Below are 13,129 nucleotides of genomic sequence, written 5' to 3'. Positions count from 1 at the left end.
GTTATGATGCTAAGAGGAAATTTTTAGAAACTGTAAATTGTTATTTCTTTAAGAAGTTATCAGGGACCTAAAGAAGCTTGATGGACATTTACACTGAACAGACTCAAAATACTGAGGGACAACTTGAACAAGAACCTTTGCACACCTTTGCAAAAACAACAGCTCTGTTCAGGTATTGCTTAATTTGAAAAGGGCAGCTATACAAATTGTGTTTGAAAATGCTTAAAAGAGTAAAAGGTACATATACACATGATATGGGAAGACAGAAATTCTACAGGAAGGCAGACAAATACACAACAATCATCAAAAAAAGAAAAAACTTGAGAAAGGGCACTAGGAGCTCAGTAAGGCTAGAACAGATTTTAAAAGAGGTATCACTTGAAAGGCTGAACCCAACTCTAACCTCAAAGGAAAAATCCTAATAAAACAAAATACTCAGAAAAGCAGGTCCACAATAACTGAAGCCCTTCAATCCTCCCAGAATCAGGAAACCTCCCAGAGTGAGCCTCAATCACCAGTGCAGACCAATTTATATATATGAACGTATACATGTACATGCATATTAAGTTTTTTGCTACACAATCAAGAAAGACTGAGGAAGTTTCTCACGGTAGAGCTGTTCTTACAGTAATCCACTGGATACTGCTGCCAATGCTTTAGAGACAAATTACAGAACAGAAGGGACAAATAGAAGTACATGCACTATTTTTCTATGAACTGCAACAGAGGATCAGATGCCTACTCTAATCTGTAGCTGAATCCCAACCTGAACGTTTTAGAAAAGAAAATAGCTAAAAAAATCCAGCTTACAGGAGGGGACATGTGGGAGTTAATACATACACACATATAAATTTATATATCCTACCATTACACAAACCAACGGGTTCTGCACTATGACTGCCTATAGAACACCTAGAATTAAGACTGGTCCAGAGGTAAGGATACTAAAAAAAATAATTTTAGAAAACATAAGAGTACATACAAAACTTTGCTACTCAACTGTGTGTATTCACAGACTTGTTTCCTAATTCAACTTCTTTCCTAATTAAAAAAAACCCAAACATAAAGTAACTGGAAGTGCATCAGAAACTATGTCAAGATGACAAGCAGTCTAGAACCATTCACATACCAAGAACAATTAAGTAGATTAAGGCACTTCATACTACCAGTGACAACTGAGGCTTATCTGATGGATCCAACAGATGCATCAAAGGAATGGAGAAGGTTGAGGGGTGCCCTCAGCACAGTCCACACCTTCCTCAAGGAGAGCCGTGCAACAGGAGGTGCTGGGCTCCTCTCTGGCGACCAGCAACAGGACCAAAAAAAACTGAATTGAGGTGATTTTAAAATTTTGTTCTTTCACTTTCCTGGGCTTTCCGTCTCCTAATCAACTGCTTTTGAGGGGTATCCCTCTGCTTCCAAGGCCTCTGAAGAATCTACACAGAGGGTGTGTTCTCTATCTCTTCTCTTCTACAACTATCTCACTTATTAATTAAAAAACCTTTGTGCAACTGCTAATAATTACAATAATTCTTCTGCATAATTCATCCAAATCAAGACATCTCAGCTCTGTGCTATTGCACTCAGAGATAGCTTACAATCAAATCAAACTTCTTATGGCTCCTGGACCACTTACACTGCTTGCTTCTTTTCCCAAGGACCTCATTCTGCAGGCCCAATTTCAAGTGCCACTAACTCTCCCAGTCTTTGCTAACACTCTGCTGATTAGTTTTATTTTCTTTATAAAACCTTTGTAACAAGTTACACATTATCAAAACTTGTCAGCCCATTGTCAGCTTTGACTACCAGCTTATATTCTGAAGTACAAGAAAGCTATTTTTTTATTTTCCCTCCTCTCTGCCATGGTGTCACTTCTGTCCCTGTGAGAAATCTTTTGAATGTTCTCAGTAAGAACCCCTTATGAATAAGAACACGTAAAAACTTCTTACGATGTTGAGTCCATATATCCAGGCTGATGGTGCACACAAGTAAGCCCTGAACCTCCCACAGATCTATCTCCAAACTTTCTGAGTACTTTGATTATGCAAATACTTTAAAGCAGGGTTCAAGTGTCTTATGTTCAGGAAAGGTGAAATAAAAAGGTCCTTGCTAGCAACCCCCTCAGAGGATGACACTACAGTACACAAGTGAGCATCACACAGGACACTAGTGTTTGGTCTCCTTTTTGGTACATTTTTAAGAAAAACTCAAGTACCTATTAAGTGTAATTTCTATCAAACACACACTCGTACTTAATTATTGGCAGTAAACATACTCAGCAAATCCCACCTCCTAGCCAGGTGCTGTTATTGTCACTTCTAGACAGGCTTTAGCAACAAAATGATCATCTATGAACTTGAGTCCATTGTGCCCTGCTCTCAAAGAAACACTTTATTGCCAGATAATTATTGCTTCAGAAAATCTGAAATATTTGTTTCATCTTTATAGTCACTTTGGGTTTGATTTTCCTAAATTTATTAATCTGGCAGTAGTAAATCCAGTGAAGGAAGTTAACCCTTCCCCATTAAACACAGAAGTAATTTAGATCATTAAATTCTGAATAATTTTACTCCCGAAGCTGGGCAATTAACTTGTAGGCTTTGCTTTAAAAAGGCTTTTAAATCTGGGTACCATGGACTAGACTAAGTAAAGAAAATTTAGTATCTTTTGTTTCACTACAGAATGGGAGGAATAATCTAATTTAACTCACATATCACATCATCTCTTGAAGATACTGTCATGAAAGCTGTTTTTCTTGGAATCTAACTCTCCTCCCATGATGTGATCTCATTACTTATACTTGCAATTCAGTATATGAGGAAAAAGAAAATACAACGTGAAGCACAATTTCTATAAAACTATAAACACACTAGAGAAGGGGGGAAAAAGTGTCTAACAGAAGTGTCAGAAGGTGCTAAGGTGATTTGTAAACACTGTGGAGTAAAGACAGAAGATGGTTAATGTCTAAAAATGTACAGTCTACCTTACTGTGTCCAGTTGCAGTATTACTAAAGTACTGAATTTTATGATTAAAATCTCATTAATTTAATCAAGGCTTTAATATGTGTAAAAACATTCTCAAGAAAATCTAATACCACTTAGAGCTACACTACACAATGTTAGACTCAAAACATTCATGAATGTTCAGAAGGAATTCATAGGCACTAATGTAATAATTGATTCCCACTAAAATAGTATTTTACGAGCTCATACAACTTAGATGCTTCCTCTTTGGCCTTTGTTAGCAATAATATTTGACCTTTCTACTTTACAGTAGTCCCTTAGTGTTTCTAGGATTTATTTCCAGCAAACTAAGTTACTGCCCTTGACCACAGTAGCAGGCACAGCATCTCACTTACACTCATCTCCAGCTGCCCTCGGCAATAGCCACTTTCATAATTTCATTTAGAACTTTCTCTGCTCTAGAATCACACTGATTTTTATTTCAAGTTTCACCCATCACTGGATGTCTGAGTCAGTAAAATTATTCTGATCATGAAATCACAACTAGAGTCAGTTTACAGCTTTCCTTCACTTTTAGTAACACAAAAATTAAAACAGTTTATGGTATGGAGATCTTTTTCCTTATCTCCCCCCAAAAACATTAAATGGAAGAATAGTTTTAAAATAAAAATACTTGTAAAATTTAGGACCAGTTCTCAAACACTATATTATTCAATGAGGAAACACCTGGAATTATTTAATTTTAGCATTCACAGTTCTATATATCTGCAGGGATTTACAATGTTCAATATACAGATGAAACAAATTTGTTTACCAGATGTTGATATATTTTCTTCATTTGAGCACAGCCAGCTACACTCAATGTTCCTCAAACAGTAAGTATTTTTGTTTTATATTAGACATCTGAAAAATAACAGACCTGTTATTTTGGTGGTGACATTTTAAAATACTAAAACACTCATATCTGGATACAACTCAGAACTGAGATTTCTGCCTTTTCATCCTTTTTGAAAAAACAGAAAGTCACCATTGAGTTAACACTCTTACACAAGCTTTGGTTTGTATTTCCATTTTAGAACAGTAATATATATGTTCATGTTTCAATTTTGTGAAAAATGGGAGATCACAAAACTAAAACAAAACACAATGAACATTAATTATACCTGCCTTTGGCCTGGATCCTGAACTGGCTTTGTCAAATATTTCTTTTGTGCTATAGAATCTTCCGCACATCACTACCTACATGCTTTCAACAGAAAGTTATTCTTCAAAAAAAGAAATCTAGTTGATTCCAGATATACGGTAGGAAAACAGCTGGAAGTTGTGAACACACTGCAGCAGTGATCCACATCAGCTCATTTTACTTCTAACATATAAGAGAACAAGTTCTAACTCAACTTCTGTAGCAGTTTTACCTTTCCCCAGACAGAGTGACAATCATTCAACCATTAGGATCTCAACCATGCGTAGACTGAAATATGAATAATAAATGTGAAAAGTAAAAAAAAAAACCTCCACATCCTCTTGAAAGCATAAACCAGAAATCTGCCATTTCTTTAACGAGACTATTGATAGATATTGGCTTTATGACAAATTACGTTTTTTCTTCCCTCACCTTAATGAAACCAAATACCTGTTTTCAAATACAATCTCTCAATCTGGGGTGTGAACTCAGCTAGCCCTCCCTTACTGTGGCCTTTCAATACCTAAGTGGAGGTGCTTATAAGAAAAGGAGAGTAATTTTATCAGGGTCTGTACTGATAGGATAAGGGACAACAGCTTTCAATTGAAGAGGGCAGGTTGAGATTGGATGTAAGGAAGAAATCTATGAGGAGGGTGCTGAGACAACACTGGAACAGGTTGCCCAAAGAAGTTGCAGATGCCGCATCCCTGGAAGTGTTCAAGGCCCGGCTGGGACTTTGAACAACCTGGTCTAGTGGAAGGTGTCCTGCCCATGGCAGGGGGTGAAATAAGATGGTCTTTAAAGGTCCCCATGTAAAGCATTCTGTGATTCTAGCACTGATTTTCTGCTCTAACCATAACCACATGAAGTGGTTCCACCTATGCCACCACAAGGTATCAAGGAACTTTGAGCCATGTTCTTAGACTTACTATCATCATCCTCTAGAATTTCACTTTTCTAAAACATCTTAGTTGGAGTCACAATTGAGCGATCTTTGAATCTTATTTTTATTCTTAAAATAGTGTGAGGTTTTAGAGAGGAAATGCTGCTTTAGTTGCAAAACCTCCTTAGAGGTGTACATTAACATGTACAGAGTCATAGACAGGTTTGGGTTGGAAGGGACCTTAAAGAACATCTAATTCCAACCCAGCTGCCATGGGCAGGGACACCTTCCACTAGAATGTTAACATATGTATATTTTAAGTTTTTAGTTAATTTTTTAATTTATTTTTAGTTAATCAGAAGCCAAAATTCACATTTTGGTTGGTATAATTTATGATGCACTGATTCAGGATGGGAATACAAATGCACTGAAGAAACATCGATTCCTAAAGAGTTACATATTCTAGCTTCTCACCATAACAGCATCACATTAAACACCATGGATCCTCTAAGCTTGCCAGCACAATAAATTAGAAAGCAACTGGTATGATCATTTTATATAGTTGTTTTCAAAAAAGAATTTAAGAACATCATAATAAAAACAAAGGAATGAAAGGCAGACTTCGTACAGAAGAGGGGTTATGACAAAATAGTTTAAGTGCTCAGCATGAACACTACAGAAAATAGAAGTGCTCTGATTACCTCTGAAGGTTGTCTTTAACAGTATTAGGGACAAAACCTGGGAGAAAAGTGGGGGAGAAAGAAGCAGCTATAGGAAGCAGCTATATCCTCCAAGATCAATGATGAGAAAAGAACATTCCTGAAGGCAAAGCTTACAATGCACACACAACTCTTCCAGAACAAATTCCATCCAGTCAACCACAAAACCTTACTTCGCTCTAGAGTAACAAAAATTCACTTAAGAAAAGCTGGAACAATCCAGAAAAAGAGTAGAAAGTTACCAAACCACAACTATTAGGAAATTACTTATCACATACAGGAATGCCTGTACATAAGCTAGGACTTTTTTATGCAAATGTATTGGTTTCTACAAAATAAAATTTTGTTATAGAGCTAAAAGTAGATTTGATAAGATGTATTATATCCAGTTCCCACATATCTCATAAGGAGCAAAAAAGGCATAAATTAGTACTTTTTTTTTTTAACTGAAACTATTCAGGAGTAATAAAGGTTTCAAAAGTGGGAACTTAAACACACCCAAAAGGAGGTTTCATGTATCAAGGCTGGAATCATAAAACCATTCTGCAGATTACAAAGGAAGGTTAGGATCAAGGTTTTAGACTTCATTTTACAAGTCTTTTGAGGCTTTGCTTCAACTTCTTCTGGGTATCTCAGGGATGCTACCTATTGAAACTGTTTTATCCAACACTGAGACAAAGCCTTTAAAGCTTTGCTTCAACAAAAGTATTATTCATGGAAATCCATTTCTGCTAAAAAAGAAACAGAGCATTATAACTGAGTTTGAGATCTTCAGCTCAATGGCTGTAGAATCTCAGCAGCAATAGAATTGAATTTCACTTAAGGAATATGCTAACAGAGCACTTCAATTTGAGACAACAAAGTCTTGGAGTTTAAGACAAGCCTTAAAGTAAGGACAAGTCAAACAGACTATTTCCTTAGAATCTATTTCCTTAGAATATATGTGAAAAATGGCGATGACAAAAACACAACCTTTTACTGTCACCTCCAAATCAAACACTAATAACATTTCAATTTACCCTGAAGACACTTCAATAGTTGTAGAACGATTATACAGGATTCTGTGAGCTGTGTAACAGTGTATCTCTTGAATAAAATCCAGATTTGAAAAAATAATTTACCAATATCCAGAGGATAGAACTAGTGATGTTAGAAAGCAGTACTATAAAAAACTATTTACATATGCACATACGAGGTACTAACAGTGTAAATTAGTTATCAAACTTTGATGATAGGATCTGACCAAACAACAGCTTCTGTATCCCAGAAATATTAACTAAAGGACATGGAAAATGAAATAAAGTGGAAATAGTACTGCAAATGTATCTGTACTGAGCATCTGTAGCAGAATAATTACAGGCATCTGTGGCAAAGTTACAAACAACTGTTTAAAAACCGAAATAAAATTTGCAAAAAATAAATAATCTCCAAAATCAAATGAGGTCTCCAATTTGAAAGAATTCTTGTATGGCTGATTACAGTGCCAAGGGGTGAACCTTGGTATATAATAACCACTACTCAGAACATTTAAATCAAGAAAAGCAGAATATATATTTTTTACACAATATTACAAAATACAAGAACAACAATGTGATGATTGAGATTTTTTTTTTTTTCCTCACAGGGCACAACCCACATAATTTCTTTAAATTAAGATTCACTCTGTATTGCATTTGCAATCATTATCAGGATACATGTAACTAAGAAGATCTATATAAATTGAGTATTTCCTTAGTGCTGCTTCTTCAAACATGCTTTATCATCTGAGGTAAAATGCTTCAGAGTCTTATTCTGAAATTATTTTACAAGTTAAATACAAGTTTCAAGTTGCATTAAAAAGAACTGTGGATAAAACAGAAGAAAACAATTTACCACAGTAAACAGTCACACTTAGGTGCTGCAGCCACAATCTCTGTACTCTAACATAAACAGTTATGAACTTTATTTAGGTTTTGTTTTCACACTTCAGAACTTGAAGGAGTTGAAACTGTCATCTCAGTACTGCAAGGAAGACAGGGGATGCTAGAGTAAAATCAAACATCTTCTGTGACAAAGAAAAAGAGCAAAAGCAGTAGACTTTGCCTACTCCCAAATCAAACAAAAGCCACTTTTCACAATGCAAGTGCCACTCAGACAAGAAAATCCAAATTCTACTTCCAGAGCACTTCTGTATCATTTAATCATGACTACGAAAACTTAGTAGTACCATAAAAAAAAGAAAAACATACTGTGTAAATTGGAGATACTGCCTGAAATTCACATCAATCGAGGAAAGACAGATTTACCAGTTTTGCAAAGCTGTGAACTCCACAGGGCCCAAACACAGACTGCACCTAAGGTGCAACTCACAGCTAGAAATCAAGTTGCTCACAGTAGGACTAAACATCTCCTATGGTGTGCATTGCTTCTTTACAAAGGCAGCATTCAAGTTCCACAAGACAAAATTCAGCACCATTGTTAATTCAGTCCAAATGAACTAAACTTTCATCAATAAATGAAAGTTGTTTCCCCGATCTTTTGCTCTTCTTTTGGGAATCCTTCATGTATTTTACTGCTGTACTCTGGAGGGAAATTGTGTTTGAAGGGAGAAGCTTGAAATATGTACATTCAAATGAAATTCCATGTACCTGGACAAAGCAGGAACAGGTACTCCTCTTGCTCGAATCGATGCTTTTCCACGGACAACTGGAACTTCTGCAGTTTCTGAGCCACCATTTAAATATGTTAATTCTTGAAGCTGTGCCTGTCTGATTTCATCATTGTAGTCCTGAAACAGCGGGGAGGCATAAGAGAGAAATCAAACTGTTTATCCACTGCTCTCAGCAAACACTGCTCCTGAAAATTTCCTTTTAAAAAGTTGAACATTCCACTGAAAAAGTTTAACATGCATAATAATATTCAGTCCAAAAATTATTTTAAAATTCTATCTAATAACTGCCATTTTTACTCAGGCATGTTTTTCTTTCCCTTTGCATATTATTTCCACATAGGTTTAGCCATAGAACATTGCCAGTGCTAAAATGCTGCAGAGATAGGAGGAAACCAGAAAAAAAAATCAAGGTCCCATATTCTGAGCTAAGATCCAGTTTTTAGTTCCAGCTGTAGAATGATTGTGTATTAAAAACAGGACAAAGAGGAGAGAGAGAGAGAGTTGCAAACAAGTAGAGAATAAATACACTGTTGAGAGCAAGACATGAAAATGAAGGAATAGATTAGGAATCCTCACTTTTAAAATCAGAAATTATAGAATAAACACAGGAATTCTTTCAATACTCACATACACTGTTATCTAATAAGAAGAGCTCAAAAAATTAAATTTGATAATATGCAATGGTAAAAATGCCAAGGACATATGGCTTAGTTCTGTCTGCACAAATCCTCTACTCTCAAGGTCTAGCAAAAAGAAAGCTCAGGTTTCTGTACATGGAATTAATATGGTACTTCTCAAGCACCATTTTCAGGGACCTTGAGTCAACCTCCAAAACAAGCAGAGTACACCGGAATAAAACAGAGCCAGCACTGAACTCTTGAGGTATTTTTCTATCATTTCTCCTCCACTTAAAGTGAGCTGAGCAGAAGGCAGCCATAAAGGTGAATTAAAGATAACTATTTTACCCAAGGTGCATAAGTACAAACTGAGTATCAAAATATTAATAGGTCCTCCCATAGGAACAAAGGCATACTTCTGATACAACAGCTGCAAATCCTCCCATTTCAAGAAGGAAGGTTTGTTCTAATATCAACCATTTTACAATTCAATGACAAAACAAAGAATCGGCTTCTCACTGCAAATCTGAATTTATTACATTTATTCACTAGACAGGGACCAAAAGATTATCAGGCAGTCTTACAGACTTTGGAACATAACCTTGCATTGAAAGGAGATTAAAACTTCCAAGAATTCAAATATCTCAATTATCCTTGAAACATTCTGCTTCTCCTAGACTTCTACAAATGGAAATAAAAAAGTTTTCTTTTACATGCCATTGCTGAAGTTACTAGTGTTAAAAGAAGCATCATACCAGCATTTTGTCCAAACTGACTTAAATAGGTTCTGAAATTTAACTCCCAACTGCCCACCTGAGACCATCCTCTGTTTATCAGCAGAAACCAAACAGCAAATATGAAAAAGGTCTAGAAGACTGAAATAACTGTTTCAAATGGCATAAATGAAGCTTTTGAGAAACAGATTCCATTATTAAACAGCCAAGACCCAATACATAACCAATCCATCACAGGGAGTAGACTAGAAACAGGAAACTGAACACTATTCTGGCCAGCTATTAGACAGAAACCCACTTTATATTTATTTGTTGCTGGATCAGAACTGGCTACAAATGCAAAATTCTATGTACTGTGTAGAATAAAACTTCAATCTTCACACAAAATGCCAAGAAACTGTAACACCAACACACAATATCAAAGTTCTGACAGCCTGTATCAGATGCCCTTTATAATTTCTTCATAAAACATCATTTTCAGAACTGGGCCCCTGGAAAAATACCTTTGATCATTTTATACTCAATTCATTTAATTCCTTAGCAAAGATGTGCTTGGTTGCCACTGTGTATGTTGAGTCCCTTTTCTTTTCTCCTTGATGCCTTCTCCCTTTCCTGCAGCACATTACCAGACACAGCAGCAGCCTTAGGTCACAGACAAGGGCTCCACTGTGCACAGCACAGAACAGAAAACACGGCCCTTATCACACATGCCAGAGGCAGCTGGAGGATAGAGTGAAGGGGCAGTACAAGGCAGCCACGATAAGCTGCAGTGTTAAATCTATGAGACTCTGAAATGGATTCCTCAATTAAAAGTAGCAGATGGTCAATGTATGAATACTCACTGCTGGAAACAGCACACTTCAAGTCAAATTAAGCAGACAATAATCTTTTCCTCACCTAGAAGATGGACACGGAAGCCCTTTAGACTGCATCCCTCCTCTGAACAGCTTAGGCAGTGGCAGCACTTGAAATTCAGTCAAATGCTGCTGCTGAATTTCAATTTAACAGATGTACTCTCATTTTATGAATAAATTCCCTATCCTGACTAACTACAGTCTTATCCAAACATGGAGGGTCCATTTACATCAAGATCCATGCAAGAGATTTTCACCCCACAAGTCCCCATACTTAAATGATCTAACTAAACATTCTTTTAAATCTTATCTATGATTTTCATCCAGCCAGAACAACACATTAGCAGCATCTCTTCTTGGGATCACTCTGACTTAAGACCTTATTTCAATTTATCACTCAAACTATTACCAAAGCTATTTATTTATATAATGTTAGGACGGATCCCTACAAAACCCTTTGCAGCTTTGCAAAGCACTCAAGTAGATCTTTATCCTGGCAGTGAGCAATCCATTATTTTCATGTTTCCAGCCACTTTTTTACACCTTACAGCTATTTCCCAGCTTACTTAAGGAAAAGTCTGAGAGTTTCCAAAGGCCACCAAGCTCTTCCAAATGCCATTAAATGCTATTTCATCACCACATCTTACAAACCAAATATGCAGAAGGTAAGACAGGCTACAGGAAAAGGTTATGAATTCTGCTCACGTCGTCATATAACTGCTATAGATTGTTCTCTTGAAGACATTTCTATACTTTGCTTTAAAGACAAGGAAAACAAGAAACTCTGGTAAGCAATGGCAAAGGGTAATTAGTGCTGTATCTGTTAGAAGACAAATGACTGCCGCTACTCAAAAATTAAGCAAAACAGACTAAGTTCTAATGGCTAAAACTGCCATAACCATAGAATCACAGAGTGGTTTGGGATAGAAAGGACCTTAAAGACCATCTTGTTCCAACTCTTCAGCCATGGGCAGGGACACCTTCCACTAGACCAGGTAGCTCAGGGTCCCATCCAGCCTGGCCTTGAAACCACAGTATAATACAGCAACCAGGGGCAGGTGAGGTTCGAAGTACCTGGCTTTTTGACCTGACACAGGTAATTCTGAGACAATTATTATCAAGCACAACACCCACCAATCTAATACTCAGAGTGCTGACCAGAGAGTATGGCCAGAATAAAGGGGCTGGCTAATTTAAAGGAAGATAAAAGAATATACTTAAAGTCAGAAGCCACAATTCTAACTGCAAAAGAAGGTAAGAGTCAAGGCAATGTAAGCACAGCCAAAAATACCCTCGAGACCAGTTTTTATGCTTTGGTTTGAGTTATGCCAATAGTTTAAATAAAATTACACCACTACAGCTGCTTGAGGTTAAATATCCTTGCATTCAAGGATTCTTGCCCATGGATTTGAAGATCCAATAAGAGAGGCTGAGGTATTTTTGCTACAGTCAACTACCACAAGGATATTTTGTATTCTGCATTCTAGCACCAAATGTGATCTTATGTTCAGCACTGATCTGAAAAATGAACAATAATCATATTCATAAATTGGGTTCAGCATCTAAAACTGTAGGAAGGCCTAGTTACCTTACATTGTAAGGAGAATGCAAATTATGATCATAATCATATACTCATAGCAGGAAATCTTTCCTGAAATAAAACAGACCATTTCTTAAGAAAGCCACAACCGACCTTGAAGAAAATAAAAACCAAGTTGCATTTGCAGCAGTGAACCAAACACTAGTTGTAGAGCAGAAAAAGCTGCTCCTTATTCCTTCAGTGGCTGCTGCAAGGGGAGGGCAGGCAAAAGAGATTACAGCATTTAGAGCAATTCTGATAAGATTACATTTGAAAAGCCAAAGGGAAATTAAGACAGTGTTGGCTTGATCCCACAGTTCAAGAAAGATTATGTAGCAGCGGTTCAGCTCAGTATAATAAAGATGCAATGATCAAAAATCAAGATGGAAAAGTGTATAACCACCAGTCAACCGAATTGCTCATTATCAGTCTGTAATTCTACTGGCTTAACACACTAATGACCAGGTTTTGACAAGCTTACTTCATTTATGGCAACATTAGGGAAATCAAGCTCAGTGAAGAAAAACAAGACCTCTGATGGAGGGTGCACAGGGATCAGACATCCTTCCTTCCAGGACATGCCAGAAGCATTTATCAAATTGAACATATTCCCATCTAAAAGAAGGCAGCTGTTTACTGTCTAGAATACCCAAGAACTTAATTCTCCCTTATCTCTTCACACCATTAAATCATGAATCACGTAAATACAGTAACTTTCGACATTATGACAGCCCAGAATTCCCACAAATATTCTGTTGAGTATCCCCTGTCTGATCAGTTTGGATGCCTGAACAGCAGTATGCTCATTCACCTCTTTTCATATACATCAAGAAAAAGCCATTTGGAACCTGCATGCAAATTTATGTGATGCTTGATCTTTGTAACACAAGAACATAATGCCCAGGACATCTCCTTGTTTTTTAACAGCCTTAAGATGCATCTACAT

The 13,129-nt window shown here is 36.7% G+C and overlaps 1 protein-coding gene across 1 annotated transcript in view; it reads right to left on the bottom strand.

The window, feature by feature from the left end:
- KHDRBS3 (KH RNA binding domain containing, signal transduction associated 3) overlaps window positions 1–13,129 on the bottom strand; it is an 88,502-nt gene that overhangs the window by 33,086 nt on the left and 42,287 nt on the right. Inside the window, exon 5 of the mRNA XM_082278455.1 lies at window positions 8,377–8,516. Coding sequence (XP_082134581.1) covers window positions 8,377–8,516 — 140 coding nt within the window. The remainder of the gene's footprint in view (window positions 1–8,376; window positions 8,517–13,129) is intronic.

Source organism: Coloeus monedula (genome assembly GCF_965178545.1).
Source record: "Coloeus monedula genome assembly, chromosome: 1".
Classification (NCBI taxonomy): Eukaryota; Metazoa; Chordata; class Aves; order Passeriformes; family Corvidae; genus Coloeus; species Coloeus monedula.
The sequence above is the reverse complement of the archived record's forward strand: the minus strand, read 5'-3'. Positions and strand labels throughout refer to the sequence as shown.